At 42.6% G+C, this 27,934-nt stretch overlaps 4 protein-coding genes across 4 annotated transcripts in view; 2 read left to right on the forward strand and 2 right to left on the reverse strand.

Moving 5' to 3' along the window:
• The window catches only part of popdc2 (popeye domain cAMP effector 2), a 357,428-nt gene that overhangs the window by 316,398 nt on the left and 13,096 nt on the right, over positions 1-27,934 (reverse strand). The gene's annotated exons all lie outside the window — the stretch shown is intronic.
• On the forward strand, positions 178-5,923 carry hsd3b1 (hydroxy-delta-5-steroid dehydrogenase, 3 beta- and steroid delta-isomerase 1; the record flags this gene model as incomplete). Its single annotated transcript, XM_080785906.1, has 5 exons — positions 178-328; positions 1,422-1,586; positions 4,315-4,508; positions 4,831-5,034; positions 5,507-5,923. 5 exons carry the CDS (start codon positions 178-180, stop codon positions 5,921-5,923), a joined length of 1,131 nt encoding a protein of 376 aa, XP_080642032.1.
• Positions 7,781-27,773, forward strand: pla1a (phospholipase A1 member A). Its single transcript, XM_080785110.1, has 11 exons — positions 7,781-7,839; positions 9,272-9,518; positions 10,178-10,355; positions 18,181-18,289; positions 19,891-19,992; positions 21,456-21,548; positions 21,812-21,985; positions 23,034-23,123; positions 23,508-23,613; positions 26,105-26,260; positions 26,838-27,773. The coding sequence occupies exons 1-11, from the start codon at positions 7,791-7,793 to the stop codon at positions 26,926-26,928; spliced, it is 1,395 nt and encodes a 464-aa protein (XP_080641236.1). The 5' UTR covers positions 7,781-7,790; the 3' UTR covers positions 26,929-27,773.
• Positions 12,588-14,311, reverse strand: LOC308330345 (zona pellucida-like domain-containing protein 1; the record flags this gene model as incomplete). The annotated part of the gene is made up of 2 exons (XM_080785193.1): positions 12,588-12,652; positions 13,309-14,311. 2 exons carry the CDS (start codon positions 14,309-14,311, stop codon positions 12,588-12,590), a joined length of 1,068 nt encoding a protein of 355 aa, XP_080641319.1.

The following is a 27,934-nucleotide window of genomic DNA, read 5'->3' on the forward strand; positions in this document are numbered from 1 at the left end:
AGTTGTGCATTGAGCTTTTCAAGCATCAAGGTACATCACCTTCTTTTCTGACACATTTTTCCATAGCTAAAAAGGACAGTGGGGGCAGGCAGGCAGAGACAGAAAAAAGGACAGATAAAGGCAGAAGAAACTGAGGGAGGTTGTGAGTGCACTGAATACTAAAGGGCTTAGCCAGCCATGTCTCTGAGCAGCGAGGTGTGCCTGGTGACGGGGGCCTGTGGATTTCTGGGACAGAGGCTTGTTAAGCTCCTGCTGGAGGAGGAGAGACTGGCCGAGATCCGTCTACTGGACAAACAAGTAACGCCTGAACATGTCAAGACGCTGGAAGGTAAATGTCAAAAAACATTTAAAAAAACTTTTCCTTTTCAATTATCATTCACTAACCGTAGAACTATACTAACCTGTCTTTAACCCATCTGACTGTGACTTTACAATTGTAGCCACTTTAACCATATTTGTATACTTTGACTATTCAAATATAGCAGATATACAAGCTCGCAGTGTGGCCCTGAAGAAAAATCATGAAAATGTATGCAGATCTTTGAATATATAATTTTTTTAAAGCAAACATTTTTAACTCAAATCTTTGCTTGAAAAAAACAATTTTGAGTTGGTGGTGTCCGCGGCCAAATTTGGAATTTGGAATCAGGTCTTAATGGGTAAACTACTCCTTCAAACTCAGGTCCATTTGGTCACTCTGAGAGTTATATGGAGGTCAGAAACAGTTATTATAGTAGTTAACACTATTATGGAGTACATTTATATTGCCGATGTTGATTTGTTGTTTGTCAGACTGTACAGTGGACACCAAGGTGAATGTGTTGTGTTTGTGTATGTACTGTAGACTGTACAGTGGACACCAAGGTGAATGTGTTGTGTTTGTGTATGTACTGTAGAGTAGACTGTACAGTGGACACCAAGGTGAATGTGTTGTGTTTGTGTTTGTACTGTAGACTGTACAGTGGACACCAAGGTGAATGTGTTGTGTTTGTGTTTGTACTGTAGACTGTACAGTGGACACCAAGGTGAGTGTGTTGTGTTTGTGTATGTACTGTAGACTGTACAGTGGACACCAAGGTGAATGTGTTGTGTTTGTGTTTGTACTGTAGACTGTACAGTGGACACCAAGGTGAATGTGTTGTGTTTGTGTATGTACTGTAGACTGTACAGTGGACACCAAGGTGAATGTGTTGCGTTTGTGTATGTACTGTAGACTGTACAGTGGACACCAAGGTGAATGTGTTGTGTTTGTGTATGTACTGTAGACTGTACAGTGGACACCAAGGTGAATGTGTTGTGTTTGTGTATGTACTGTAGACTGTACAGTGGACACCAAGGTGAATGCGTTGTGTTTGTGTATGTACTGTAGACTGTACAGTGGACACCAAGGTGAATGTGTTGTGTTTGTGTATGTACTGTAGACTGTACAGTGGACACCAAGGTGAGCGCGTTCGAAGGAGACATCAGAGACAGCGACGTGCTGAGGAGAGCGTGTCGCGGGGCGTCCATCGTTTTCCACATCGCGTCTCTCATCGACGTCACCGGGGCTGTGGACTACAGCGAGCTCTACGGGGTCAACGTCAAAGGTAATACTATACAGTATATACAGTATATAGGCCCGTCTGAAGCTATTTTACACAATCCTTCAGAGTCGTTTCCATTCATCTGTATTGACCATTAAGACTTGAGGCCAAATGCCTTCTAAAATCAGTAGTTCTCAAACGTTTTCCATTTTTCTTTTCAAGGACTCAAAAGTGTTCAAAACTAGCAGATGCACATCTTTGTAATCGGGTTTGTATTGTATTCGTTGTCATAATCTGCCCTGTGCAAAGCCTAAACGGCAAACAGAAGAAAAAAAATTATCCTCCAAATAAAATACGAATTAAACACATAAAACAAAAGGCGCGTATGTCGTATTACGCGCGGTGGAACCCTGGTTTAAACAATTAGCGGCCATCAAACTTAATGCCAAAAACGCAATTAGAAAATTAATCACAGTTATTTGAATGACAATTATTCATCATTTCACTCCCTCTGCCAACCTGGGGAGAGCAACGGACTGACCTCATGCTTCCTTAAGGTCAATGCATGGAGTCCAAGCCGCTTGTTTTCACCTGACAGCAGGGGAATTTCCCCCGGGTTGGTCGTAGCGCGTGGAAGGAACACATTATTCCAACCAGTCTCTCGTGTGTTTACATTTTGTTCCGTATTCATTGGGAGGAAGGCCGATTGGGAAACGGAAGGTCCCAGGTCAATCCCGTGCTTCCCCCTGAGTTTAGTATCGAAGTGTTGAACCCCTAACTGAGCAGGTTGGAGCCTTCCATGGTTTCCTCCGCCGTGTGTGTGTGTGTGTGTGTGTGTGTGTGTGTGTGTGTGTGTGTGTGTGTGTGTGTGTGTGTGTGTGTGTGTGTGTGACTGTGTGTGTGATTTTAAAGAACTGCCCTTCCAGGCACATTACATTTCAGGCCAATGGTTCCCTTCCTTTGGCTTTGTTTTGATTGGTTGTGAATGATAGCTGGGAGAGAGTAAACAAGAGTCCCAGGCCCTCTTGTGGTGTCTAAGGGTAATGAACTGTAGTAGGATTTGTTCTCAGTGTTTTTAATGTCAAGGACCCCCAAATTAAGATGTATTTTTGTAGAAGGAGGGCGTTTCGTAAGACAGGCTAAGGATCTCAATGTCAGGATCAGAATCAAAATGAGTTGTGTTGTCACACCACAGGGTTACAGGTGTAAATCAGTGGGTGAATTGTGTTTTTGTGGCAGCTCCATCATTTTGTTGTTTTCCAGGAAAGAAAGAAAAAGGCGGTGGGCAAAGAGAGGGAGATTAAGGGGGAATTTAATGATCTACTAATGCATACTGTCCCAAATACTAGTGCCAATGAATGACCCATATCTATTTTTAGTAGTGGAGTGCTTTGATTTCTTCATTGAGCAGACGCCTTTGCTTGCACACAATATGAAATATGTATGCGTGTCCACATAAACAGAAGTACAAGAAAGCCTTGTACAAAGGACACAAACAAGAAAGCAGGAAGAAAACAGCCATTTACAAAGTGCATATATGGCAGAACATCGTTACAATAATGTTGGCATACTTGTCCAACACAGCAGACAACAATCATGGATGGGTAAAGGGAACAACGCCTCCTCCTTGCTAACTCCTTTTAGAGAGGCAAGCCATTTGATGGCCCCTCGCAACCAACTATTGTGTGCAACAGTGCATGCATGTGCCCTATACCAAAGACAAAAACTAAAAGTTTACATCTGTAGCCTAGCTGTGAGATGGTCTGCTCTAGCTAGGTGGCTTTCAGCCCTTTTCATTCCAAGGCTCATTTTGAATTCAGCATTTGAGCCACGGACCACCATGTATTGATGTGGTAGCCTACCGTCATTAGGAGAGATAACAGGCAAACATTGATCAAAATAAAAATTATTCCTACATTCTCTAATTGTGTAGATTTGTAAATAATTAAGTAATGCAGATGTTTAACAATAGAGAGCGTAACAATGAAACCAAATGGACCCGTAGCCGTAGGGGTCCATTTAGGAAGGGAACGCAACAGAACCATATTCAGCACCAGGTTACATTCCTACCAGTTTGGTTTAGCTCAGCAGGAATGAATTAGACTTTTCTTTTCTTCCTGTAATTGTTTATGACAGACAGACAGACAGACAGACAGACAGACAGACAGACAGACAGACAGACAGACAGACACACAGGTTCACCGATCTGAGCACCTGCCCCCCTTATCTCCCTGGTAGAAAACGGAGAGCGGAGTGGAAAGCGGAGAACTGACTGTAAAGGTCTCCACACACCGAACGCGTTTTTCGGAATTTTAGCAGCGTTTCTCCATCGTTTTTCTGAAAAACGCGTCCAGTGTGCAACCACCTATACTCTGCACTGTAGTTCACATCCACTCTATAGACCAGGAAATGTGTCTCGTTACGTTTGCCAAGCCGTCTCTGTTTCTTGTGAAAACAAAACGCCTACGGTATCCGAGGCTACATCAGACGCAGCTGTGCATAGCCTAATTCAGTGGTTTTCAACCATTTTGATACCAGGGCCCATTATTTATTCTGCATTTGAGCCACAGAACCATTTGATGAGGTTTAGTCTCTCAGACCCAAAACGAAAGTTTTTTCTTTTTTTTGTCCACAATTCCATGCTGTATTGATGTTGGTACCATTAGGAGAGATAACCATGAGCAAAAATAACAATTCTTCTACATTCTCAAATTCGCATGCGGCGCATCACCAGTGTTGCATGAACAAGTGTTCAAACAGTGTTCCTTCATGTCCTTCCATGTTCTTCCAGGGACAAAGCTCCTGCTGGAGGCGTGCGTCCAGGAGAACGTGGTCTCCCTGGTCTACACCAGCAGCATCGAGGTGGCGGGACCCAACTCCAACGGAGACCCCGTCATCGGCGGCGACGAGGACACGGCCTACACCTGCTCCCTGAAGTTCCCCTACAGCAGGACCAAGAAGGAGGCGGAGGAGCTCACCCTGCAGGCGAGTGTTGTCGCTGACGCCTTAACCCATTTTGACCAGACAGTGGAGTGTCCGCCCTGAAACTGGGAGGTCGGGGGTTCGATCCCCGGCCGGGTCATACCAAAGACTGTAAAAATGGGACCCAATGCCTCCCTGCTTGGCACTCGGCATCAAAGGGTTGGATTGGGGGGTCAAATCGTATGACTTTGACTTTGACCTGAGATCAGGTTCTATAAATGTCTTCTACATCCTGACATCCTGTCGATTTTTCAAAAATAGCAGACCTACAAGCTCGTAGCGCGCCACTCGGTGTCCGTCTAAAAACTAAATCAACTGATTGCAGGCCCACGGCGAGGTGCTCCAGAACGGAGGCCGGCTGGCCACCGTGGCCCTCAGGCCCATGTACATCTACGGAGAGGGCTGCCGCTTCCTCCTGCGACACATGGCGGACGGCGTCCGGAACCAACACGTCCTGTACAGGATGTCGGCGCCGGAGGCCCGCGTTAACCCCGTGTACGTGGGCAACGTGGCGCTGGCGCACCTCCAGGTAAGGGCCGATCCATACTCCTATTTTACCGCTGTTTCGGCGCTGTAGTGCCGAAAAGATTTCGGCTCGTCAGACATTTTCAGTAGCACCGAAGAGCCGACTTTAGGACGGTACCCGCCCCCCCGAACCTCAAATGACGTCACATTGTAGGCTCTACAGAGCCGAACCGATTAATGCATTCAAATGCATTCAAAAGAGCTGAATAAATGTTTTATGGACCCATAATATTTAAGTTAAGTTTTGCCATAACCATTTATTTTGCCATAAATCAGGTAGCTTTTAAGGTACGTCCATGACAGCAATGGTAGGAAAAAATATATAATATTAATCATATTCGGATATTCGGTTTTCAGCCAAACGTTTCCTATATTCCCTAGTAATCGTGACAATATAGTGGATCGTGATACTGCTTGAAAGATATTGTGAAAAATATTGTTTCCATATGCCTATGCCCCCCCCCCCCCCTCTCCAGGCGGCCCGGGGGCTCGGAGACGCCCGGAAGAGGTCCAGGATCGGGGGCAACTTCTACTACGTCGCCGACGACACGCCGCCCGTCAGCTACTGCGACTTCAACCACGCGGTGATGTCGCCGCTGGGATTCCGGATCCAGGACAAGCACATGCTGCCCCTGCCGCTCCTCTACGTGATCTGCTTCCTGCTGGAGGCGCTGCGCGTGCTGCTGCGACCCTTGGTGCGCATCGCCCCGCCCCTGAACCGCCAGCTCCTGGTCATGCTCAACACCCCCTTTAGCTTCTCCTACCACAAGGCGCGCAGGGACCTGGGCTACGCGCCCAAGTTCACCTGGGAGGAGGCCCACCGGCGCACCGTGGACTGGCTGGCCTCCGAGCTGCCCAGGGAGAGGGAGAAAACATGGGCTAAGAAAGCCTGATTTTATGTTCTACAGCAGTGTCCTCCCTCCTGCCTCAAAAGAGCAGAGCTATTCAAGCCTTTAGATCTGCTCTTTGAAAGGCAAAGTGACACGGTCCTGCTATGGGGTATTTTAAGCTTTAGCAATTACAACTCCACACGATGCAATGGTCTCAGCTATATCTCTGGTCTTTTAGATTCCCTAATGGAAAAAAAAAACCCTTACACTTGTGTGAAGTGAGGGGCGTCTCACTCTTTTAAACAAATACCGTATTCTAAACAAGCATTAAAAAGTCCATAGACGTGGCTGCCATATGACGTAATTTCCAAAAGCCAGACATTGGCGGGGCTAGCGGCTGGCGCCCCTCAAAAACAGTTGACAGCGGAGAAGTGTAAAGGTGGTTGTACACTGGACGCGTTTTTCGGAAAACAGACGGATTAAAGCAGCTAAATATCCGAAAACGTGTGCAGGGACCTTTAGTGTACCGGTAGTTGAGGATGAGTTTTTCTGTAATGGGGCCATTTTCTTAGTAGCTTAAGCTACTAAGCTTTTATCAGTAGCTTATCAAAGCTTATCAGCTTTTTGTCCAGTGGATATGAGAGCGCAGTGCAGGGCTTTCTTTTTAATTAAGGTTGGTGCATACCCTGGTTAACAGATTGGCCCAAGATTAAGATTTAGACTTCTATCCAAATCATGGAATAATCTTTTTCTACGGTATGTAAGGAGTGTTTGGGGAGGCATAGGGGAAATGTTGTACTGTAGTGATTGGGATAATGTAGCGTACAGTATGTGCGCTGTAACAACTTGTAACTGGTGTATTTTTGCTCTGTTGAATGCTCCTCTGTGTAAAATGGAATGTGAGGACTTCAACGCATTTTCAAGAATATATTAAACTTTGTGAAGAGAAAACAAAATAGTATTTATTTTTATTTCTCTTTAGCATAATGATTGCATTTCAATCCAATGAAATTGTCAATCCACCTTTGCTCAAGTGTGCCTACACTAGTGAACCAAAACATTCACAGACATCCAACAAATCTAGGTCACTAGATAGGAAACTAGAAGGACACGGCTGCATGCCGGCCTACTCAGGCATGCACGTAAGCAGTCGCACACACACACACACGCAGTTGATGGGGAATAAATACTGTACATAAATAAGTTCATGATTGCTCTCCATCAGACACAAACAACATGCTGAGCTCAAAAACGCAGTACACACACACACACACACACACACACACACACACACACACACACACACACACACACACACACACACACACAGTACTGTATATACATGTAAACAGAAAGAAAGAGGCCAGTTGACAGTAAGTCCAGAGTCCAGCAGACAAACGGCCATTGAACACCACCAGTGAGGTCATACCAGTCCAGACGAATCGTGTGTCCCCCATACAGACACCAACTGAGCCCGAGACTGGCTAAAAGGAGCAAAGGACAGGCTGTAGCTCGGGGGGAAAAAAAAGGAATGCTGTGGTTTGTGTGGCTTTAACAGCAAAGTAAATTCACCCGACCACGGCCAACATCATTACAAACAGGAGCAGCATGCGACAAAGCCGCGTGTGAAAATAACCCCAAGCTGTTATTTACTTAATGGCTTTAGACGGATTCCTAACCTGCTAGGGCCAACGGTTGGCCAGGGTAATACAACTCAATAATCTTTCTCAGAGGTACCACAATGCTCCATAGAGCTGGGATTTGCCCCGGCCAAGAGGTCCAGTCACAAATACAGAACTAAGCACTTTAACACTGAGCAACTAAGCGCCCACTAAGCACTGCTGAGACCTTCCTCAGACCAGCGGCTCTCCTCTCCTCCACTCAGCATTCTGCACGTCTAAAGACAATGTCCTGCTGCAGGGAACCGAGAATGACTCTCCTTAGTCTTCTTCTGACCATCTGCATCACAACAGTGGCGGGTAAGTAGCCTTAATCCTCACTCTGGTAAAGACTTAAAAAGAAAGTATTTTTCTTTCTTTCTTCGGTTTATGATTACTGTCCATTGAGAGCCTTTAAGTAAATGAATGTAAAGGGAGAAGACGACTAATAGAGTAGTAGTATAGATTTCATATTCCACACTTTAATTCTGATTCCACACTTTAATTCTGAATGTGTGGCAAATAAGCAGACCATGGTTATTATAGGTTGTTATTTAGTTTTTCCTGTTGTTTTTATTTTTATTAAAATGTTTTTCATGTATAGATTCAGAATGGGTTTGCTAGTTTTGGTTTACTTCTCCGTGTTTAGAATTCTTTTTTGTTTTTATTAAATGTATTAAATATTTAAAAAGATTAAAATAAGTTTTAGCTTTTAGTTTAGTCTATATTAAACTCATGTTGACTGATTATGTAACTTATGTATGAGTGAGCAAACACTTGCTGGAAATGTCCTAATAATGATAACAGAGGCAATCCGGTACACTTGACGCGCACTCTTAAAGCCCTAACCACACCAAAGGGTCACCATGCAACTCCTTGGGGCTAAACGGTTGCAAGGAGTTAACGCTAAAATCGTTGAATCACTAGGGTCAACGTGGGTCAACGTGCAACAAGACATATGACACCGCAGGGACAACTCTAAAACCGTCTTGACCCTTTGTTGTGGTCAGAGCTTTAGGTCACCAGGTTATTGAGTGAACCGTTTCTCAACTAGTGGTCGATCGCAGTGGTGGAAAGTACTAGTAACTTTGTAGATTTTGATTATTATTACAAAACATACATTAACCACTTCAGCCCAAATATGCATTCCGGCCATTCGAAAATAGCTGATCTAATTAGCTAATAATTTCATCCATTGACCACTCGCGAGCATAAATAGCCTATACGTGTGCATGTTGCGCAAGGAATAATTATGGTATACCGTCTGAAAAAAAAGAACCTACTGTAGATTACAGCACTATGGCAAAGGCAAGAAAACTGAAATCAAACACTCAAACGCGATCAAAAACAAAATCTAATACAAACCACGAAGAACCTGAATGTATGACTGAAAATGTAAGGTGATGTTTTAGGACGACCAGCTGAAGAAATCAGGACATTTCTGAAGACCATTCATGTTTCTGGAAGATGCTTAACTAAACTTGTATTCTATTGCTAGTTTGATCACTTCAAATACCCTTTCATCTTAAAAATAACTAATGACCGAAAATAGCAGATCTACAAGCTCACAACATGACGTGTTGTGAGCTTGTAGATCTGCTATTTTCGGTGCGCATGCATACATGCATGCTTTCACAGAAGACACGCTGGCTTCTATGGAATCCAAATGACTGATATCAGTCGTGGCGACTGAGAACTTTATTCCAGTGTGTATGAACGCATTAAGTATATACAATGTATATATAACCCTCAGTAGGAGAAGAAGGACACGGGGCCCACCAGCAGCGTGAGCATGCGGCGGACGACTGTGCCGACTTCAACAACACCGTTTGGCAGGAGTACCGTCACCAGGGCTCCAAGCTGCAGATCCAGTACCTGCTCCTGACGCGCAGGAACATGGACTGCGCCAGCGCGTTTAGCCAGGACAGCCTCAACAACACCCAGGAGCCCTCGCTGTTCAACGCCTCGCTCCCCACCAAGATCATCATCCACGGATACAGGTGAAGAAGCCCATGTATTGATTTCACAACCAGACTATTTATAACCACCAGACAGTGGCCTTGTGGTTAAGAGTGTCCACCCTGAAACTGGGAGGTCGGGGGTTCGATCACCCGGCCGGGTCATGCCAAAATGGCACCCAATGCCTCCCTGCTTGGCACTCAGCATCAATGGGTTGGATTGGGGGGGTCAACTAATGAAATGATTCCTATGAGTGCGGCACGGCTGCGGCTCACCACTCCAAGAGATGGGTGAAATGCGGAGAACAAATTTCACTGTGCTAACTGCTAACGTGTGACAAATCGTACGACTTTATGAAACTATGATGAAAAATGATCGTCGACAAGCAGATCTACAACCAAGTGTAAAATCAGCCATTACGACGGCCCTCCAAATTTTATTTTAGTCGACAAAGATTTAGTTGACTAAAATCTTATGATATTTTGTCAACTAAAACTAGACCAACAATAAAACATTTCAGATTACTACAAATGTTATTCATAGTCTGTTGGGTAATATTTTATATATTACCCAATATTGCGTTTTGAGCTTGTAGATCGGCTATTTTTGCTACGACAGTAATATGCAATGTGGCCCTCTGGAGTGAGTGTGGAACTATAGCAGCCCTCTCCATCGTCAAAGTTGCCCACCCCTGCTTTAGGGCCCTGGGCAGTAAGCCGTCATGGGTGAAGGAGCTGGCTCAGGCCCTGCTCCGGGCGACAGATGTGAACGTGGTGGTGGTGGACTGGATCTACGGCGCCTCGTTCGCCTACAACCTGGTGGTGGAGAACTACAAAGAGGTGGCCGTCCAAATCTCTGTCCTCATAAACCAGCTCCAGGTAAGACTCACACTCATTTGTTTCACCCCCGTCTGCCCGTCTTGTTATAGCAGGATATCCCGATTTGCAACATAAAAATTAAGGACAAACCTTAGCTTTGTATGCCAATTGTCAAAAGGGTGGCTTTTGTCGGGACGGGGGGAAGCCACGACAGCACCCAAACCAAGGAGGGGGGCTTCTTGGCACCAGCTTGGGACTGGCAGCTGAGGGTCGAACCTATAGACGGCTCAAATGTCCAGACATCATACCATAGCATAGCATAGCATAGCAGTGACCATGCTTGCTCTGGCCTGACATGGTTCTTGTGCATGTCAGAAAGAATCAACAAGGCCTGCTGGAATTGACTGTACCCCATGGGAAGAATGGATGGAGGATGCAGAGGGTGATTTCAGAAAGAAATAAGTTAACGTGGCATATAGCCCCATTTCTAAAAGAGCAAAAATAGTGGATCTACAAGCGTAATAATATTGGTGGTCAAAAGGTTGATGTGTGTGATGCTAACTTAGATACACAAAAAACATGTGCGAACAACCCCAATTAAGAAATACACTCCTTTCCTAATTATTTATAGCCATTTGTATTCGAAACAATGCACTTTGGACAATTGCACTTTTCCCCCATTATTTTCATCTTTACTTCAATAGAAATCAATATCACACTCGTGTGACTGTGAGGGGCGCTCTTATCATCATCATCATCATATTCCGTGCTCCGCCATCAGATCATTTCCGTGGTGTGGCACGCGCGCGCCCACACACACACACACACACACACACACACACACACACACACACACACACACACACACACACACACTCTGAAGCAGTTCATCCTGGGCATGCACATTGCAGGCCTCATTGATTGATTGATTGATTGAACATTGTATCAACAGTTTGTATATATATTGAAATTTTATTTCATTTAGAGGATAGCCCCTTGAGATGTATCATCTCGTTTTAGAGGGGGTCCTTGGGCACAACACAATGAATACAGTACAGACAAAACAATACATTAAACATGTCGACACAGAAAAATACACTTACAACACAATGAATAGATAGATAGATAGATAGATTTCTTTATTTTTGTGTCATGCACCAAAGGCGCCCAGCCCACATGGGCTTACAGGACACACCATATCATTACATTCAATATTGCATTGTGTACAATAAACAGATATGTTTTGTTGATATTCCCTTTTCTTTTTTTTACACAAACAAAACATTCTGCCTTATTTCCCACGCCCTGCATAAAAAGTCTGCCAAAGCAAAAGTACCTTTCCTAAAACAAAATTCCAGTTTTTCATAGTCCTCCAACCAGAAAAAGTCAGCACAGATGGTTGTCATTTTACAAAATAATACATGTCTTAATTCTTCATATAATGGGCAGTAAAACAAAAGATGAATTTCATTTTCAATTTATTTTAAATCACACACTAGACAGACTCTGTCCTCCTCAGGAGTACCAATGAATCTACCCGTTTCTAAAGCTAATGGTAAGGTCTCCCAATTGGTAAGGAATACAGTACATAGACAAAACAATACATTAAACATGTCGACACAGAACAATACACTTACAACATCAACAAAACATAGATGCTCTCCAAACCACTCAAACACTACATCAAGACCAGAAGCAACTGTACTGAAACACCTAACAACATACTAATAATAGTGATAATAATGAAAATAATACAAATAAAGATAAAAAGAATAATCAAGCATTAAAGTACACACCTCTCTTCAAAAATCGAAAACAAGTACAAATGGGTTTCAGGTCTACAAGCAAAAAAGCCTTGAAAATGTTAAATGATGTAATTGATCTCAAAGAAACAGACAAGTTGTTCCAACCTGATGAAGCTTTAAACTGAAAAGCACGTCTCCCAATTTCATTAGATGTTGTGGGTACAGAAAAATAAAGTTGTTGAGTATGTCTAAGGGGGTATAGTATAGTATAGTATGTACAGTATACAGCATAGAAAAGACTAACTTTTCTTACAGGGGCTAGTTTAGAATTGCAGACGGTTTTGAAGGAGTCTAGGGATTCACATGTCTTAATGGCTGTTGGTAGGGCGTTCCACATTTTAGTGGCATAGGCGCAAAATGATTTTAACCCCTTGTTTGAGCCGAATCTGGGTTGAACGTGGTTTATGATACTCCCTCCCTGACCATGGACTTCATTGACATTAATTTGTTGACAGTAAGGATGTATTTTGACAGGTACATGGGTATCTTAGTAGCGGATCTTGAAGATCAGGCCCATTGCAAACTGCTGTACTCTGTTGTCAACCCTATAAGCTATTCCAAATGAGCGGGGGTAAGGTGAGAGTTAGGCCAAGTACTGTAGTAGCCTGGCCAGTTTGATGTGGGATGTCTGGAGCCTTGTTTTAAGGTACTGCCTGTGGCAGTGTGAAGTAGAAAAGATGCATGATTCAATAAATTAAACAGTAACTTTGGAAGGTACATTGACTTCCTTTTCAAAACATTCCACAAACTTTCATATATTTAAACTGTGTTTATGAACCTTTTTATACTTTCCTTCCAACTACCTTTCTCCCCTCTTTTGTTTATCAAGTACAAGCTTATGAAGGGCATACACACACACACACACACACACAATAGAACAGACTTTATTTTCCATTTGCACGAATGCGAATATGAAACCTTGGAGCTCAGCTCCCAGGGTCAGCATTTAAAAAGAGACAGAACACCTTGGCTGGTAGTCCGAGTCTGTCAGTGTGCCGCGGGTTCGACTCCTGATCCCGACGGCCTTTACTGCATGTCACTCCCCCATCTCTCTCCCCCATTTCCTGTCAGCCTACTGTCTGTCCCTCTAAAAAAATATATAAAATAAAGGCGAAAGCCGCAAAAAAACATTTAAAAAAAGAAAGAAAAGAAGACGCACACGCAGGCTAAAACACCTACAGCACCAAGACCAGCAGACGAATTCTGACCTGATGTCTGGCCATTTTCTTGGGTGACGATCTCCGGGGAGGTGATGGTGTGGAGTTGGGAGAGGTCGGCTGGCTCATCGTCCGTGCTTCTCCTTCTCCTGTTGTCGCACTGCATGAAGGCGCTGCAGGTGGCGACCTCGCACAGGCGCGTGATGCAGTGCAGGTAGTAGGTGGAGACGGTCTCGTTCACCTGCTCCATGAAGCGGAAAGCCGGGAAGGAGAAGCGGGCGCTCTGGTTGACGCCATTGTGGTACATGGTGGTGTGCTGGTCAACCTGGCAACCTACGAACAGGTTGAAGATGCTGGAGGCGGTAGGAAGTGGGGAGATTGAGGTGTAGCACTGGTCCAGAAGCACGTTGTACTGGCCTGTCAAGTTGGTGGCTTTCACCTCTACGTAGATGTTGGTCCTCAGCTCGAGTCCATTCTGTGGCATCACTAGGGGAGTTGTGTAGGCACTATCGCTGAACAGCTCCATGCGCAGGGTGCTGATGAAGCTGCCATTGTTGTCCTTCAATGCAATGGAGGAGCCTGACACATCCATCTGGGTGTTGTTGATCAGGTACTCTAAGGGGTAGGCGCAGGAGTAATAGTACTTCAGCTCTGCATTGTAGGTGATTGTCCCTGTGGTGGGATCGGAGGATCGCACAATGCCACTGACTTTGACTGTCTGGATGTTGGAGAAGTCTGAGAACACTCCTGTGCCTGCAGCGCTGGTGGTCCTGAAGACACTTCCACAGGTATGGGTCTTGTTCAAGGGGAAGTTGAAACGCACCACGGGTGGAGATACAGACCAATCCAGGGTTCCCTTGCAGGCTGCGTTTGACTTATGGTTCACGATCATCAGCGTTTCGTTGTAGCCGGTGTAGACGATAGGGCAGGCTTGGATTGCCAGACTGATGGAGTCGGTGCCACATGTCACCTCGATGTCATTGTATTGTGGCCGCCTCCCTAATCCAAGTACATTACAGTCAACCAAAGTCAGCTGCTGACCACTTGTTTTCATGATGGTGGCGACGATTAAAAGAATGTGAAAATTCATCTTGGCTCTATGACGGTGTTCTGCGACCTGCGTCTGGAATCTCTGGATACCTTGTTTATATTAGTGAGCTCTGACGGCAATGGTGGTGTTCAGATGTCTCTTTCACTGCCATTGGCTCAAAATAAGGTCAAAGCAGCTTGCATTGTGTTGTATTATGCCTTTTGTAATCATTGCAGCATTGAAAATGAAGGCTTGCCCTAATGCCCTCAATATATTTCTGGGAAAATAAATAAAAGCTTGAATGAAAGGCTGGCAGATTGTTGCCAAATATAGGGCATCATCCTGAAATCCGAGCTCGTAGATCAGCTAATTTCACAGAATATAATGTTTGCCTTTAGGGACGTTACATCTCTTCTCTTTGTGTTCATACAGAATGCAAAACACAGAATACAAAACATTTCACAGAATATAATGTTTGCCTTAGGGACGTTACATCTCTTCTCTTTGTGTTCAGAATGCGAAACATAGCCTCTATGTCTATGACAACCGCTGTTGTCATTCCTCTTTGACATCCCAATCAAAACAGATTGTTGTCTTCCTTTCTATTGGTTATGTACATTTCCCATTCGCACTGACACAGTTGATCATTGGGTAAATGATTGCATGTAAAATATCATGTACAATGAGCATTTGTACAAATAATAATAATGCCAGCATGATGGGTGATTGGAGTGAGGAACCTCCCTTCACACAATCAAAGATGAATTGATGTTCACACTGCCAATTCCATCCCACGTGCAAATTGCAAAAACAAAACTCACATGCACTGATTTTATGTAAAAATGGATCAAGAAGCAGGTGTCGTATAGTCTGGGCCGTGCAAGAGGCGTCTGAGTACATGGTGGTGGGGCAGAAGGGGATTATATATATATATATATATATATATATATATATATATATATATATATATATATATATATATATATGTGTGTGTACTAGTCTGTAATGGATATTTTAGAATACCAAATAGACTGCCAACTATACTGTATGTATTTATTTGTCAATCTCATTCAATGCGAGGCAGACACTTCTGCAGCTGTCAATCTAACAGCACTTCTCTATGCTCACTATTGCTCAGTCAGCGAATGTGTCTATTTGTGTGTTATCTTTAGAATATATCCTTACATGGACATTTAGTATAGCATCTCTGTTAACAGTGGACTATAAGAAACGGACACTGGGAGATGATCAATGAACTAAACTCAACTAAACTGTCTGAGAATAGGGTTGGGGAGGCTTGCGGAATAGGCACGGAGGCTTGTTCCTATATGATCTGTATGTGTTTCTTCTGCCCGATTCTTCATAATAAATTCTCTACTTCGCCCTGAATGGACATTAACATGACCGTAAAGTTCTAGAACATTCACACAACAACTCTAAGGTACAGTATATTAACCAGTAAGACGCGCAAACGCGGGAAGCGAACGCAGCTCGTACATATTTGGGTTTTTTTAAGATTTATTTTTAAGTTATTATTTTTTTAAGTTAAGTTATTTTTAAGTTACGTTTTTAACTTAGCCATAACCATATAAGGAGTCCCCAAAGCAGCTATACGTCCAAATATGGAGTGTGTTGCATCAATCACAAACAAATCACTCAGCTCCATATATGGGCACAAAGGTGGGACACACACACACACACACACACACACACACACACAGACACACACACAGACAGACATGATCTGCTAGGTCTCATAGTAAGTGCTCACTGAATTCGCAATGATGACATATACCATAATTTCCGGACTATATAGCTCACCTGAATAGATAGATAGATAGATAGATAGATAGATAGATAGATAGATAGATAGATAGATAGATAGATAGATAGATAGATAGATAGATAGATAGATAGATAGATAGATAGATAGATAGATAGATAGATAGATAGATAGATAGATAGATAGATAGATAGATAGATAGATAGATAGATAGATAGATAGATAGATAGATAGATAATTTGTCTCGGTCATGGTTTATCCAACATTATTACATACAAGGAAAAGGGGTTGACATGATACAATTGACCGAAAAGGAAAGGGCTGAAGCCAAAGCTTATTATGCCCACCTTTTTGAGATTTCAGTAAAAAAAGATTGCTGCGTTTCTAGTGAAAAGGATTAAACAAAATCATGTAGAAAGAAAAAATAGAAAGAATCTAAAAAATCTGATCAAAAAGCACTACTTCTACCACTTAGTGATAATGATAATTGTAACAATGATGATGATGTTACTAATAATAATAATGATTAACTTTTTTCTTTTATAAACATACATAGCCTACATACATTACATACATACATGCATACATACATCTCAGAAGTTGAAGCAGTTTTTAAGGACCCACTTTTAGGCCAGTGCAACAGAGCATGCTTTTGCCTTTTTTTAAACCCTACCCATTTTAACCAAATACATACATACTTTTGCCTATAATACAAACACACATATACATATGTTCATACATACATATGTGTTTACATGTATATGAAGTGGTTGCCTCATATACATGAATACTGTTTTTGTTTGATTTTGAGATGTGTATGTCCTCACTCCTCGCACACACACCCACACACACACTCACACTCACATAGATTATCCGCACCGTTGTATAGGCTGCAGGGTTCAAAGCATGGGAAAAAAGCGGCTTATAGTCCGTAAATTACGGTAGTTCAATGTTGAAAATGAGTGGTATTCCCCTTAATAGACGATAGCGTTGTGAGCTTGTACATCGTCTATTTTCAATGTAGCGATTTGGTGTAGAGGGGAAAAAGGTTTTAAAGGACCACTTCACCACTTTTCAACCTATCTTCATATAATATAACAAAATACATACCGGTACATACATACATACATGGATGCACCTGGGACGTATCCTCAGTGATGTATCCCAAGGTCATCAGGGTTTCAGGTCTCCCAACATCATACCCCTCACTCAGGTGACCCAGCCAGGGTGATCAAGACCCGACTTACGTCCCAGTAGCTACCCTCGATCAGTCCCATTAGGAAAAAACCAGGGCGACACAATCCGTTCCTCCTGAACTACTCTGCCGGGACTGGGAGGTACCATTCTGGCGCGTGGAAGGACTAGGCTCTGTGGGTTGACTCCTGTCCGGGCCCCTCCTACGTCCACTCCTGCTCTCACCAGGTCAGGCCCTGTGCGTTGCACCAGACTCCCAGCACCAGGCACTTTATTCAGGAATGGTGGATTCTCAAGCCGCAACGGTTCCGCAGGCTCCACCTTGCCCTTGGTGGTGCCGCAGGCTCCGCTTGAGGCTTGAATGGCCCTCCTAAAGGCTTCACTAATGAATCATGATAAAATGGCATGATTTTTTTCTACTCAGTCTGTGTCTCATAGGAGGGCTGTGGGCAGTTTAGAAACCGTCTTCCAGTGACATCATCATTAGGCAGATTTTTTTTAACAATATTTTTGTTACAAAAATGTTTAGATTTTCATTATCGTGAGAGCGATGGCTTCCATTTTCGCATTGCAACTTTTCAGGACTAGAAAGCCTGCAGTTTCTATTAGCTTGGATTCCCCATCGATGATGTTGATGTTAAATCAAGACATACAGTATTTATTTTAGTAGCCTAAAGGCAAGGGAGACATAAAGAGAGGATGGGTAAAGACACACTATAAGCTGTGTTTGACCCCTGGAAGTTCCAATGATGCACTCGGCTGATTAACCACTTACATGAGTCCTATGTTACACTTTGTCGTATGATGAAAAAAGCGAAAAGTCTCTGAAGAATTCTGACAATACACTGCCCAATATACTGTACTAGGGATGCCAGGCATCTGAAACAACTGACAACCATCTGTCCCGACATAACAGAATCATGGCTGCAGACTGGACTCCTTCCACTTCATCGGGGTCAGTCTTGGGGCGCATGTCTCCGGGTTTGTGGGAACCCTCTTCGAGGGCAAGATTGGAAGAATCACAGGTGAGCCCAAACTACAATAATTATATATATTTTTTAAGAATTCGGGCCACATAAAGACTGCAGTTACAGTAGCTACCATATACGTTACAAAGAGGTCAACATCAGAGAGTGCCAACACAGAGAAACATCTATCTACAGAATAAATGCACCACATCTCTGTATCTACAGGTAATCTATAATCCACGTAACTCAAAAACCGTTAGCCCCACCGACTTCAAATTCGACACACGTGTTCCACACCCCCACAGGGAGCGCAGGGCCCGTTGTCGGAACGTTGTCCAGAACCAGCACAAAAGCCTCTGCCCGGGCTCTGGACCTGATCACCCCTGGCCTATATCTCCATATACTGTATGGAGCTGGCCTGTTCTGACATCGCAGTGATTGTTCTGACATCTGCATAGACTCCATATTTGGGCATGCCTGACAAAATAACTCCATACATGGCCATAAAAGGGACACACTGACACAGACATAATAACTGGGCGGGGAATGCATTTCCAACTTGCATCGTTCCCAACGGGCACCGCTCTAGTACTGCCATCCGACTCCACTGCTACATCTGCCACAACGGAGCACAAGGCCAGACAATAAAGGTCTCTCCACAGTGGAGAAGTCACTCACAGAGCCTCTTGTCTCTCTCCAACGCTTTAATTTGAATGAGACTTTCAAAGAAAGCCAGCAAAGCGTTCCAAAAATATCACAATTGCCACTTTGATGAGAGCGACCCCCCCCCCCCCCCCGGAGCTGTGTGGAGTGGCACAGGCCTTCCTCTCCACCCACATCAGGCAAAACAATATGCAGCTGTTTGCTTGTTTTCATCAGTGGTTCTCAAACTTTTTCCATGTCAAGTTCCCCATACAAGATTTGTGCAAACATGTAAAATAAATATATATTCAAACATTTTCAAATAATCCCAAGATTTTCTTTCTTTTTTGTTAAATAGATGACACTGGGAACTGACACTGAGAACCCCTGCTTTAAGTTTAGACCACGTATCACCATAACTCTGTGTACAAATGGACCCGTTGGGGTCCATTTGGTTCCATTTGTACACCCATTTGTACACACTCGGAGTCCATTTGGTTTCCTATTCCATCCATTTATCTGGACCTCACATTGAGAACCACTGGTTTACATCGTGTGATGTTTGTTGTCTGTCTGACTGGCAGGGCTTGTGTGAGCTTTTTGTATTATTCAAATTAAGCACCATATTAAAATATTCAAATTAAGCACCATATAAGCACTGTTGACAAGACTATCTTTAAGAGAAGGATGTATGCAAAACATAGTTCACCACTGACTGGAAACATCCGGTGACGATAGTGAGCGAAACCACGTGAACCCCATCGGTTTGAGCTTGTAGACGGCTATTCTCACAATTTGACGTAAGGCTACAACCAGGTATACGCTAGTGTTTAAGTGGTTATGTCTCCAATATCTGGCTCACTCAGTACATACCTGAGCAAGCATGGAATCTTGATAGATCCCAAATAAAGAAATACAATTAAGTGCAATTTGGCAAAATAATTATGCCCTTCAGGACAATATGTGTTGAAAGGTGATGAAATGATGAAGAGTGAGTGTTTTACCTCCTCATGCAGGTCTGGATCCTGCCGGGCCCATGTTTAAAGGGAGGGACACGTTTGACCGCCTGGACCCCTCGGACGCTCTGTTTGTGGAGGCCATCCACACCGACTCCGACTGTGAGACAACATAAACAGGACCCTGAAATACTGTACATGTTTGTTGATATTATTAATATAGTTTTATTTATTTACTTGTTTATGGGATTTGTTGAAAGGATTATAATCATAATAAAGTTAATTAATTTTCATTATGTAGGCTGCTATAGGTTAAATGTAGCGTAAGTGATATCTTGTGTGTGAACACGTGTGTGTGTGTGTGTGTGTGTGTGTGTGTGTGTGTGTGTGTGTGTGTGTGTGTGTGTGTGCATGCTTGCGTGCGTGGAATAAAGCTATAATGTTTGTTCAATAACAGACTAGAGAAGAGGTTATTCTTTAATAAACTTTAATAAATAGAAAATATATTTTCAGGTGGGTTTGCCAATTAGAGTTACCCATGTATCAGCTTCAATGTTATAGTGTAGCCTACATCCATTTCCAATTTTAACTGCTTTTTTTGTGTGATCACTTTCACTTGTATTCTCTCCTGGTTGGAAAGCAAAAATTGGTACACCGACATAATACCTGAAAATGCATTTTATGTTTACTAAAAGGCTCAGGGAATCTCAGGGAGATTCCTATTACTGAACAAACAATGTGACAACAAGGCATTGATTAATATCAGAATAATATAAAGCTATTTAACACTGCTTTTAACAAAGAAATATCTAGCGACATGCACCGGCTTGCAGTGGTGGGAAAAGTACTCATAGTACTCACTTGCATATACTGCAGTATACTGCTATATAGAAATACTCTGGTATTGGTATTAAAAACAAATGTGTGCTTAAAGTAAAAGCGGAAAGTAGCCTACTCATTATGCAGAATGTCCCAATTTTGAAAATCTACAAGCTGTAAACTTATAGATATAGATAGAGCTCCAGGGGCTTCAGTCTGGAACCAAATGGACCCTTATGGGTCTGTAACTCTGAGAGTGTACAATGGAACCAAATGGACCCGTTAAATTAACTTTGATTTTACAATATGCATGTACATTGAGGTCCCAGAGATAGAAATGCCATTAATGGGGTTCTGTACCAGTACTAGCTCTGGTCCTATAATGCCTTGGCAACAATTGTTGCCAAGGCATTATAGGGCTATGGACGATAATTGCCAAGGCATTATAGGGCTAAGGACCAGAGCTAGGGCTGTAGCCTACTAGACTAATGTCAAACTGGGGGTCCTTGAAATTAAACGGGTTGAGAATCTCTGGTCCCTGGAATATCTTTTCAAAAGGGGGTCCGCGGGCTAATTAGTGTCAATTTGAGGCACCTTAGGCCTACTTGAGTAAATGTAATGTAGACATATACATACATTCCACCACTGCCAGGCAGCTAGCTTGCTTGCTTGCTAGCCTGCTTGTATATCCTACATTTAGATGGGATTCAATTAGCCTATTATTGCGGTTCAATTGGGTTTACACTTTTTCACCATGACCTTAAACCACCAGGTTTCTTTAATTACCTTTTATTATCCCCCATCAGATTTTGGCATCTCCATCCCTGTTGGTCACGTCGACTTCTTTCTGAATGGCGGCATGGACCAGGCGGGATGCGCCAGGTCCAGATTTGCGTCAAGTAAGTTGAAAGCCAACCGTGCGTTTGTTTGTGTGCAGACAGTAGGCCTCCTAGACAGTGAACAAAATAATGTTGACACTGACTTGCCTGGCACGTCATTTTAACTAAGGCTGTTAATTGTAGCCTACGGCAGCATAAACGCTAATGTTCCTGACTATTAAGACACAACTAAACGAACTAAACAAAAAAGAAGACCCATGATGTGCCGGCATTTGACTCCTTAAGTGTGAGCCTTTTGTTGTCAGTTCTTGTTTACTTCCCAGTGTACGGCTATGTGATTTGCGACCACATGAGGGCGGTGCACGTCTACATGAGCGCGCTGAACGCGTCCTCGTGTTCGATGGCTGGAATCCCCTGCTTCAGTTATGAGGACTTCCTCAACGGACACTGTCTGGGCTGTGACAACGGCCTCTTTAACGGCGTCTGTCCCACTATAGGTCAGTGATTGATTGATTGATTGATTGATTGATTGATTGATTGATTGATTGATATTTTTTTTTTTCACAGTATGAAGAATGCTAGGCTACATTTCAAACGAAAGCACAAGCTCAATACACTAAGATTTATTTACAACATGGTCCACCTTTTTCATTTCATCAGTGTTGATCAGTGTTGGGATAAAACTCTTACTGCAATATAGAAATCTTACTCTGTTACAAGTAAAAGTCAGAAATTCAAAATGTAGGCCTACATGAATAAAAGTGCAAAAGTATTGGCATCAAAATGTACTCAAAGTAGCCTACCAAAAGAGTAGGCCTACTCATATTGCAGAATATGTCCCATTTCGCAAGTTCAAAATGTGTAAAACAAATATTTTGAAAATAGACGATCTGCTATTTTCAAATAACCAAGATGATGGCCCAGATGATATCATATCATATCATATCATATCATATCATATCATATCATATCATATCATATCATATCATATCATATCATATCATATTTAATTGTCAGCTCGCACTTATCCTACATTTGTCTTGTGACCCAGTAACTTTGTATGCAAAAACATATACACACATTTGAAAGAAAGAAAGAAACAAACAAACAAACAAAAATACATACATAAAGACAAGAGCACAGCTCAGCTTGTAATCCTGTCCTGGCCAAACTCCTGATTAAGCTTCAAAGACAAAGGACCTCTTCAGTCTGACCTTATTGTATGCTGGAACATCATATCGCTGAAGGCAGCGACCTATACTCGATGTACAGAACATGGCCAGTGTTTGTTGAGAGTGACAGACACTGATACAGTGATACAGCAGAAAGCTTGAAGATATGTCCTTGTGACGTGTAAACCACACCGTCATATGTTGTGTTAATTACTCTTCAAGCAGTTAATGTATACCAACAGGCTTCATTTGATTTGTCATGTGAGACGAGCCTGTGATTCTCAGTCATTGTGTGTGTGTGTGTGTGTGTGTGTGTGTGTGTGTGTGTGTGTGTGTGTGTGTGTGTGTGTGCGTGCGCGCGCGTGCGTTTCAGGTTTATCACAGAACAGTGGGATAACAACGTCTCCACTTCCAAAAGAACAGAAGCTATTCCTCCTCACAACCTCCTCTGCGCCCTATTGTGGTGAGTGTGTGTGTGTGTGTGTGTGTGTGTGTGTGTGTGTGTGTGTGTGTGTGTGTGCGCACGTGTGTGTGTGTGTGTGTGTGTGTATGTGTGTGTGTGTGTGTGTGTGTGTGCATGTTGAGGGCCTGTGGATTTAAGTTTACATAATACATTTCACACCATGCTGACACTTTCACGGTCAGTTTTTGCTCGCTCATATTTCGGTTGTATATTACCGTACATACGTACTGTATGTTCTGTCTGTTGTGGTTTTGTATTGTGTTCTTAACTTCTTATACCTCGCTGCAACCCAAATGTTCCAACTTGACCCAAATAAGTCTTTTGAGTTTGAGTTTGGTCCGGTTCTCCCCTTCCTCTCTCTGGCTGTCTGTCTGTCTCTCTCAGCTCACCACATCCTGTTGGTGATTGACGTGTCTCCCCTTGATAAGAGCGCCGAGATTGAAGTGACTCTGAAGACAGGGAACCTGGCAATGGTGAAGAGACTCAGATTGTAAGAGAGCACACACACACACACACACACACTCACGCACGTCGCACGCACGTCCACACACACAGCACCGCCGGTACTTTAATGAGAGTCTTTCATTCCACAAATTAGTTCCCTGTGGCATTCATCAGCAGAAGTAAGTCGTACAGTACCCACCCATGCCGGTGTCACTGACCAATAACAAGAACATTGCTAGGCATGCCCTTAATCCCCAGAAGTCCTCACTAGAGAGCCCTTAACATCAATTGTTTCTACTTTGGGAGTTAACCTACTGTACAGCGACCTCACACAAAGACAGAGACAGTGCTTTCATACTCTCTTTAATTATAAAGAGTCTGGCGGGTGCTCCTATTTTTGGCTTCTTTACATCTTGTGTCCTTTTGTCTGTGAAGCACATATTGTGACAACCCTATACCTCATACTCTAAGAACGTTAGCCCTATATACTTTGTTGTATACAGGGCTATCTCTAACGATATATTTGTTTATTTTGTTTTTGTGTGAAAATTGTTACTACTGTGACTATTATTAGCATATTGTTTTGCTTGGTTTTTTTAAAGAAAAAAAGAAAAACTTGAATGTTGCATTGTTCAGTAGAAATGGGACACATGAGCTGTTTTGTTTGAGGACAAAAGGGGTATCCATATACGTAATAAGCCTATAGGCTTCAGTCTATACTTTTCTTTTTCCAGAATAAGAAAACGAAAAAAACTGATGAACTAAGAATGTTTTTTATGAAAAAGGAAATAAAAACTAATAAACTAAACTAAATATACCCCAAATTTTGACGGCAGGTTGAAATTGTTAAGAGCTTTTTTATTGGTATTATTACGCTGACTTAATACTCAAGAGGTTTCCTGACTTAGACTAAAGACGGCTCACTTTGCAGTGAATAAGGGTGCGTTCATGCCAAGTTGTATTCTACTTCCGAGTTAGAAAAGAAACTAAACATGAATGTTCTCTCCAACTCATAAATTCCTGGTCGGAAATTCTGCGCTATGTCAGAGCAGAGGTCTGGTGTTATGTCACAAACACAATGTGGTGATATTTATGCAGCGTTTGAATAAGAAATAATAGCGTTCAAGTTTATGTTTATGCAAAAGAACTGCAATTTCACAGCTTCTGCTGTTGTGAAAGGACAAAGGAGCAGCCAAACAGACGCGAGTTTCTTTCAAATGTAAATTTTGTTCCAACGTCGTCAACTATCAGAATGTTCTGAGCGGGGAAAGTATACTGTGGGAATTCAAGGCTATGTCCAGACGAGAACAGAGAGTCAGAAACTCATGCCATTTAAATGTCTGTATCTGTCTTCAGCCAGCCTTCACACTGCTATCTCAGGTTTAAGACTTTCCCTCAGTGCTCTATACTAGTGTATTTTGTGTTTTCCCCTCTACATTCAATATCTTCGCTGAAAATAGCCGACTGACAAGCTTGTCGACCTGCAATTTTCTGCGAATATTTAGCTATAACCAAAGAATAAATATGAATAAACAATCCAAAACAAAAGTACCATTTAGCAAACTGCATAAAAAGGTTAATGCTGAACAGAGGTGAAAGAATTGGTACACTGCTCGCATGGAATCTCAAGTGTTCAACTTCTGCTAAATTAATTGCACGGGCGATCTTTTCCCTGCGGTCAGCATCGCCTGACAGACAACGAGACATGTTGTTGACCCAGAACTGTAGCCATTATAATAAGTACAGTATAGGCTACTGCTTTATATTATAAATGGAGAGTTGGCAACTTCTATTTTGAGAGCAGACACGAGCAGAATACCGTGTGTTAATGGCCAGGTGCAGGGCGCTACTGTATATATATAAACTCACTGTTTGTCCCATTACTGCACGCACGTACCGTATGTCCCACCGGCAAAGTGTAGGGCAGGTATACTGTATATCCTATTGGTCATGTGCAGGGCACTACAGCAAGTACATACTGTACATGTACAGTATGTCCCATTGCCCAGGTGCAGGACACGGGGGAAGAAGTTTGAGAACAGTCCCTGCAATTAATTAAACAACTCTCTCCTGTTTGTGCAACTGGGTTAGATTGTTGAACAAAGTGCACCAAAAAGCTTAAATGCTTCAAGATATATTTAGAAATAATATTAGTCTATTGTTTGATAGTAGCAAGGTATAAGTCTTACAACATTTTCAATCTTTTTTAAAGTAGTTCTTTCAGATGTAGAACAGATGTTTCCATCATTTCCATATTTTAGAATTCATAATAAATAACTGTTTAGTTTATTTGATCGTCTTCACCAGTATCAATACAATAAATACATCAACATAAGGAAACTGTTTACATAGTTACATTGTTGTCCAATTACTAAATTGCTGTCCAAATTGTTGTTAATCTAAACGTGTGTGTGTGTGTGTGTGTGTGTGTGTGTGTGTGTGTGTGTGTGTGTGTGTGTGTGTGTGTGTTTGTGTGTGTGTGCGTGTGTGTGTGTGTGTGTGTGTGTGTGTGTGTGCGCGTGCGTGCGTGCTTCCAGTCAGACAGACACTAACAAGTACAGTAGGGTCGTTGCCCACCCAGCTGCACTGTGTGAGATAGACTCCATCCAGCTGAAGAACACAGGATTCCGATTCTACAGGCAGGGAGACATCCACATCCAGTCCATGTGTCTGTCTGAGTTCCCCTCACTCACGTACGTACAAGTACAGGCCATGTGTGTGTAATACAGTGGATCTCAGTTGACCTTTTCAGGCTGCGGCCCCCAAAAATAATCATATTTGAACTGGGGACCCTCCCCCCCCCCCCCTCCCCATCCCACCCTGACAACTTAAGCACGTGGAATTATAGGAGTTGAGGCATTACATTTAGTTTGACTCTGTTCCATAGATAAATGGAAAAAAAAGAAAACCGCTAAACAAAGGGTATTTATTAAATGTAATATATCATATAATTAAATATTATCATAATCATAATTTTTCACAGAATCAAAGGTTTTATGGTCATGATTCACCAGGATCCTGGATGGCTTGATTCTAGGCTTAAAATAATTGATATAAATATTTTTGTAAATCTCTATGGGAAAAATAAGTGGCCAGAAAACCATGCCTGCACTGCTATGCCTAATGCAAGGTCTGTTAAAGGACTTAACAAAGTTTCCATTGGGGTCCTTTTGTAGTCAAACCATCGAAAATATTAGGGACATATTAGGCTTCCCTGACCACAAAGTACTGTAGTGCAGTTCCTGCATGTTGTGTGTCTGTGTGTTTCAGGCAAGAAGAGCCACTGTGTGTGACCAACATTGACATCAGACGAGGAGCTCCCTGGTCACATGACTTCATACAAGTGTGTGAGAGATTCTGAGAGAAACACGTACACTTCTTCAGTCAATAAACACTGAAAACCAATTATCTCTCTCTCACACACACACACACACACACACAGTGTTACAGTAAGGTACCGGTCGATAAACATCTAGTTTAGCAAATTCCGCCTTTGTGGATAAAGTTAGTAAAGTATGGGCAAGGATGATTAAAGTACTGCATCTCTTGCCAACTTTCTGTCACACACGCGCGCACACACACACACACACACACGTCACACAGTACACGTCCCACCGCTGCCTTTGAATTTATTATTCAACACTGTTCTTAGCTATTATTAACAATCGACTGGAGAAGACAGGAAGATAAATGAAAGGGTGAATTTGTCCCAAATCTGTCTTTGGTTGTGACGGGAAAGACATGTACGTACCATGTATGATAGGCCTCTGACTGTTCCAGAAAGTACACATAGGCAAACATTTACATTATTCACAGATAGAAACACATAAACTCCACATATCTTTTGGGGGGAAACAACCTGATGCTTTGCTTTTACTGTGTTTCAACCTAAATGATTAAACAACATTTGTGCTTTCTCATAATATTATGAAATGTTAGTATCACTGTAAATGTATTTCTGTAGTGAATGTTACAAAGGTTCCATCATTCGATAAAGCAAAGCAATAAAAGGACAACTTTTCCCCCCTGTCTATATTTAAATGTGTTTGCAGGGATGATCTAGAGAGAGTGTGTGTAACCTTTATATTTTAAGACATTCTGGCGTCAGTGCTCAGACTGACAGGAAGTGTGAAACAGACTTGTTGTTGCCGTGGCAGCTTCAACAAAAGTGTCCTGTCCTGGGACAGAGGAGACAGCACTCGTATCTGCAAAGGATCACTTTAATCCATTTTGGGCGGGAACCCCTCTTGGTGTTTATAGCATTATGTCATGCTTTAGCTATTGAAAAATAGCAGATCTACAAGCATATAGCGCCACTCGGTGGCGCGCTACGAGCTTGTAGGTCTGCTATTTTTGAAAAGTCGTAA

The sequence above is a fragment of the Protomyctophum bolini genome, assembly GCF_963924005.1.
Source record: "Protomyctophum bolini genome assembly, chromosome: 16".
In the NCBI taxonomy this organism is placed as follows: Eukaryota; Metazoa; Chordata; class Actinopteri; order Myctophiformes; family Myctophidae; genus Protomyctophum; species Protomyctophum bolini.

Coding starts and splice junctions, on each gene's coding strand:
- pla1a (XM_080785110.1), top strand. CDS start 7,791: ATGACTCTCCTTAGTCTTCTTCTGACCATCTGCATCACAACAGTGGCG. Junction 21,549..21,811: donor CAGGTCCAGATTTGCGTCAA/GTAAGTTGAAAG, acceptor TTTACTTCCCAG/TGTACGGCTATGTGATTTGC. Junction 21,986..23,033: donor CGGCGTCTGTCCCACTATAG/GTCAGTGATTGA, acceptor CGTGCGTTTCAG/GTTTATCACAGAACAGTGGG.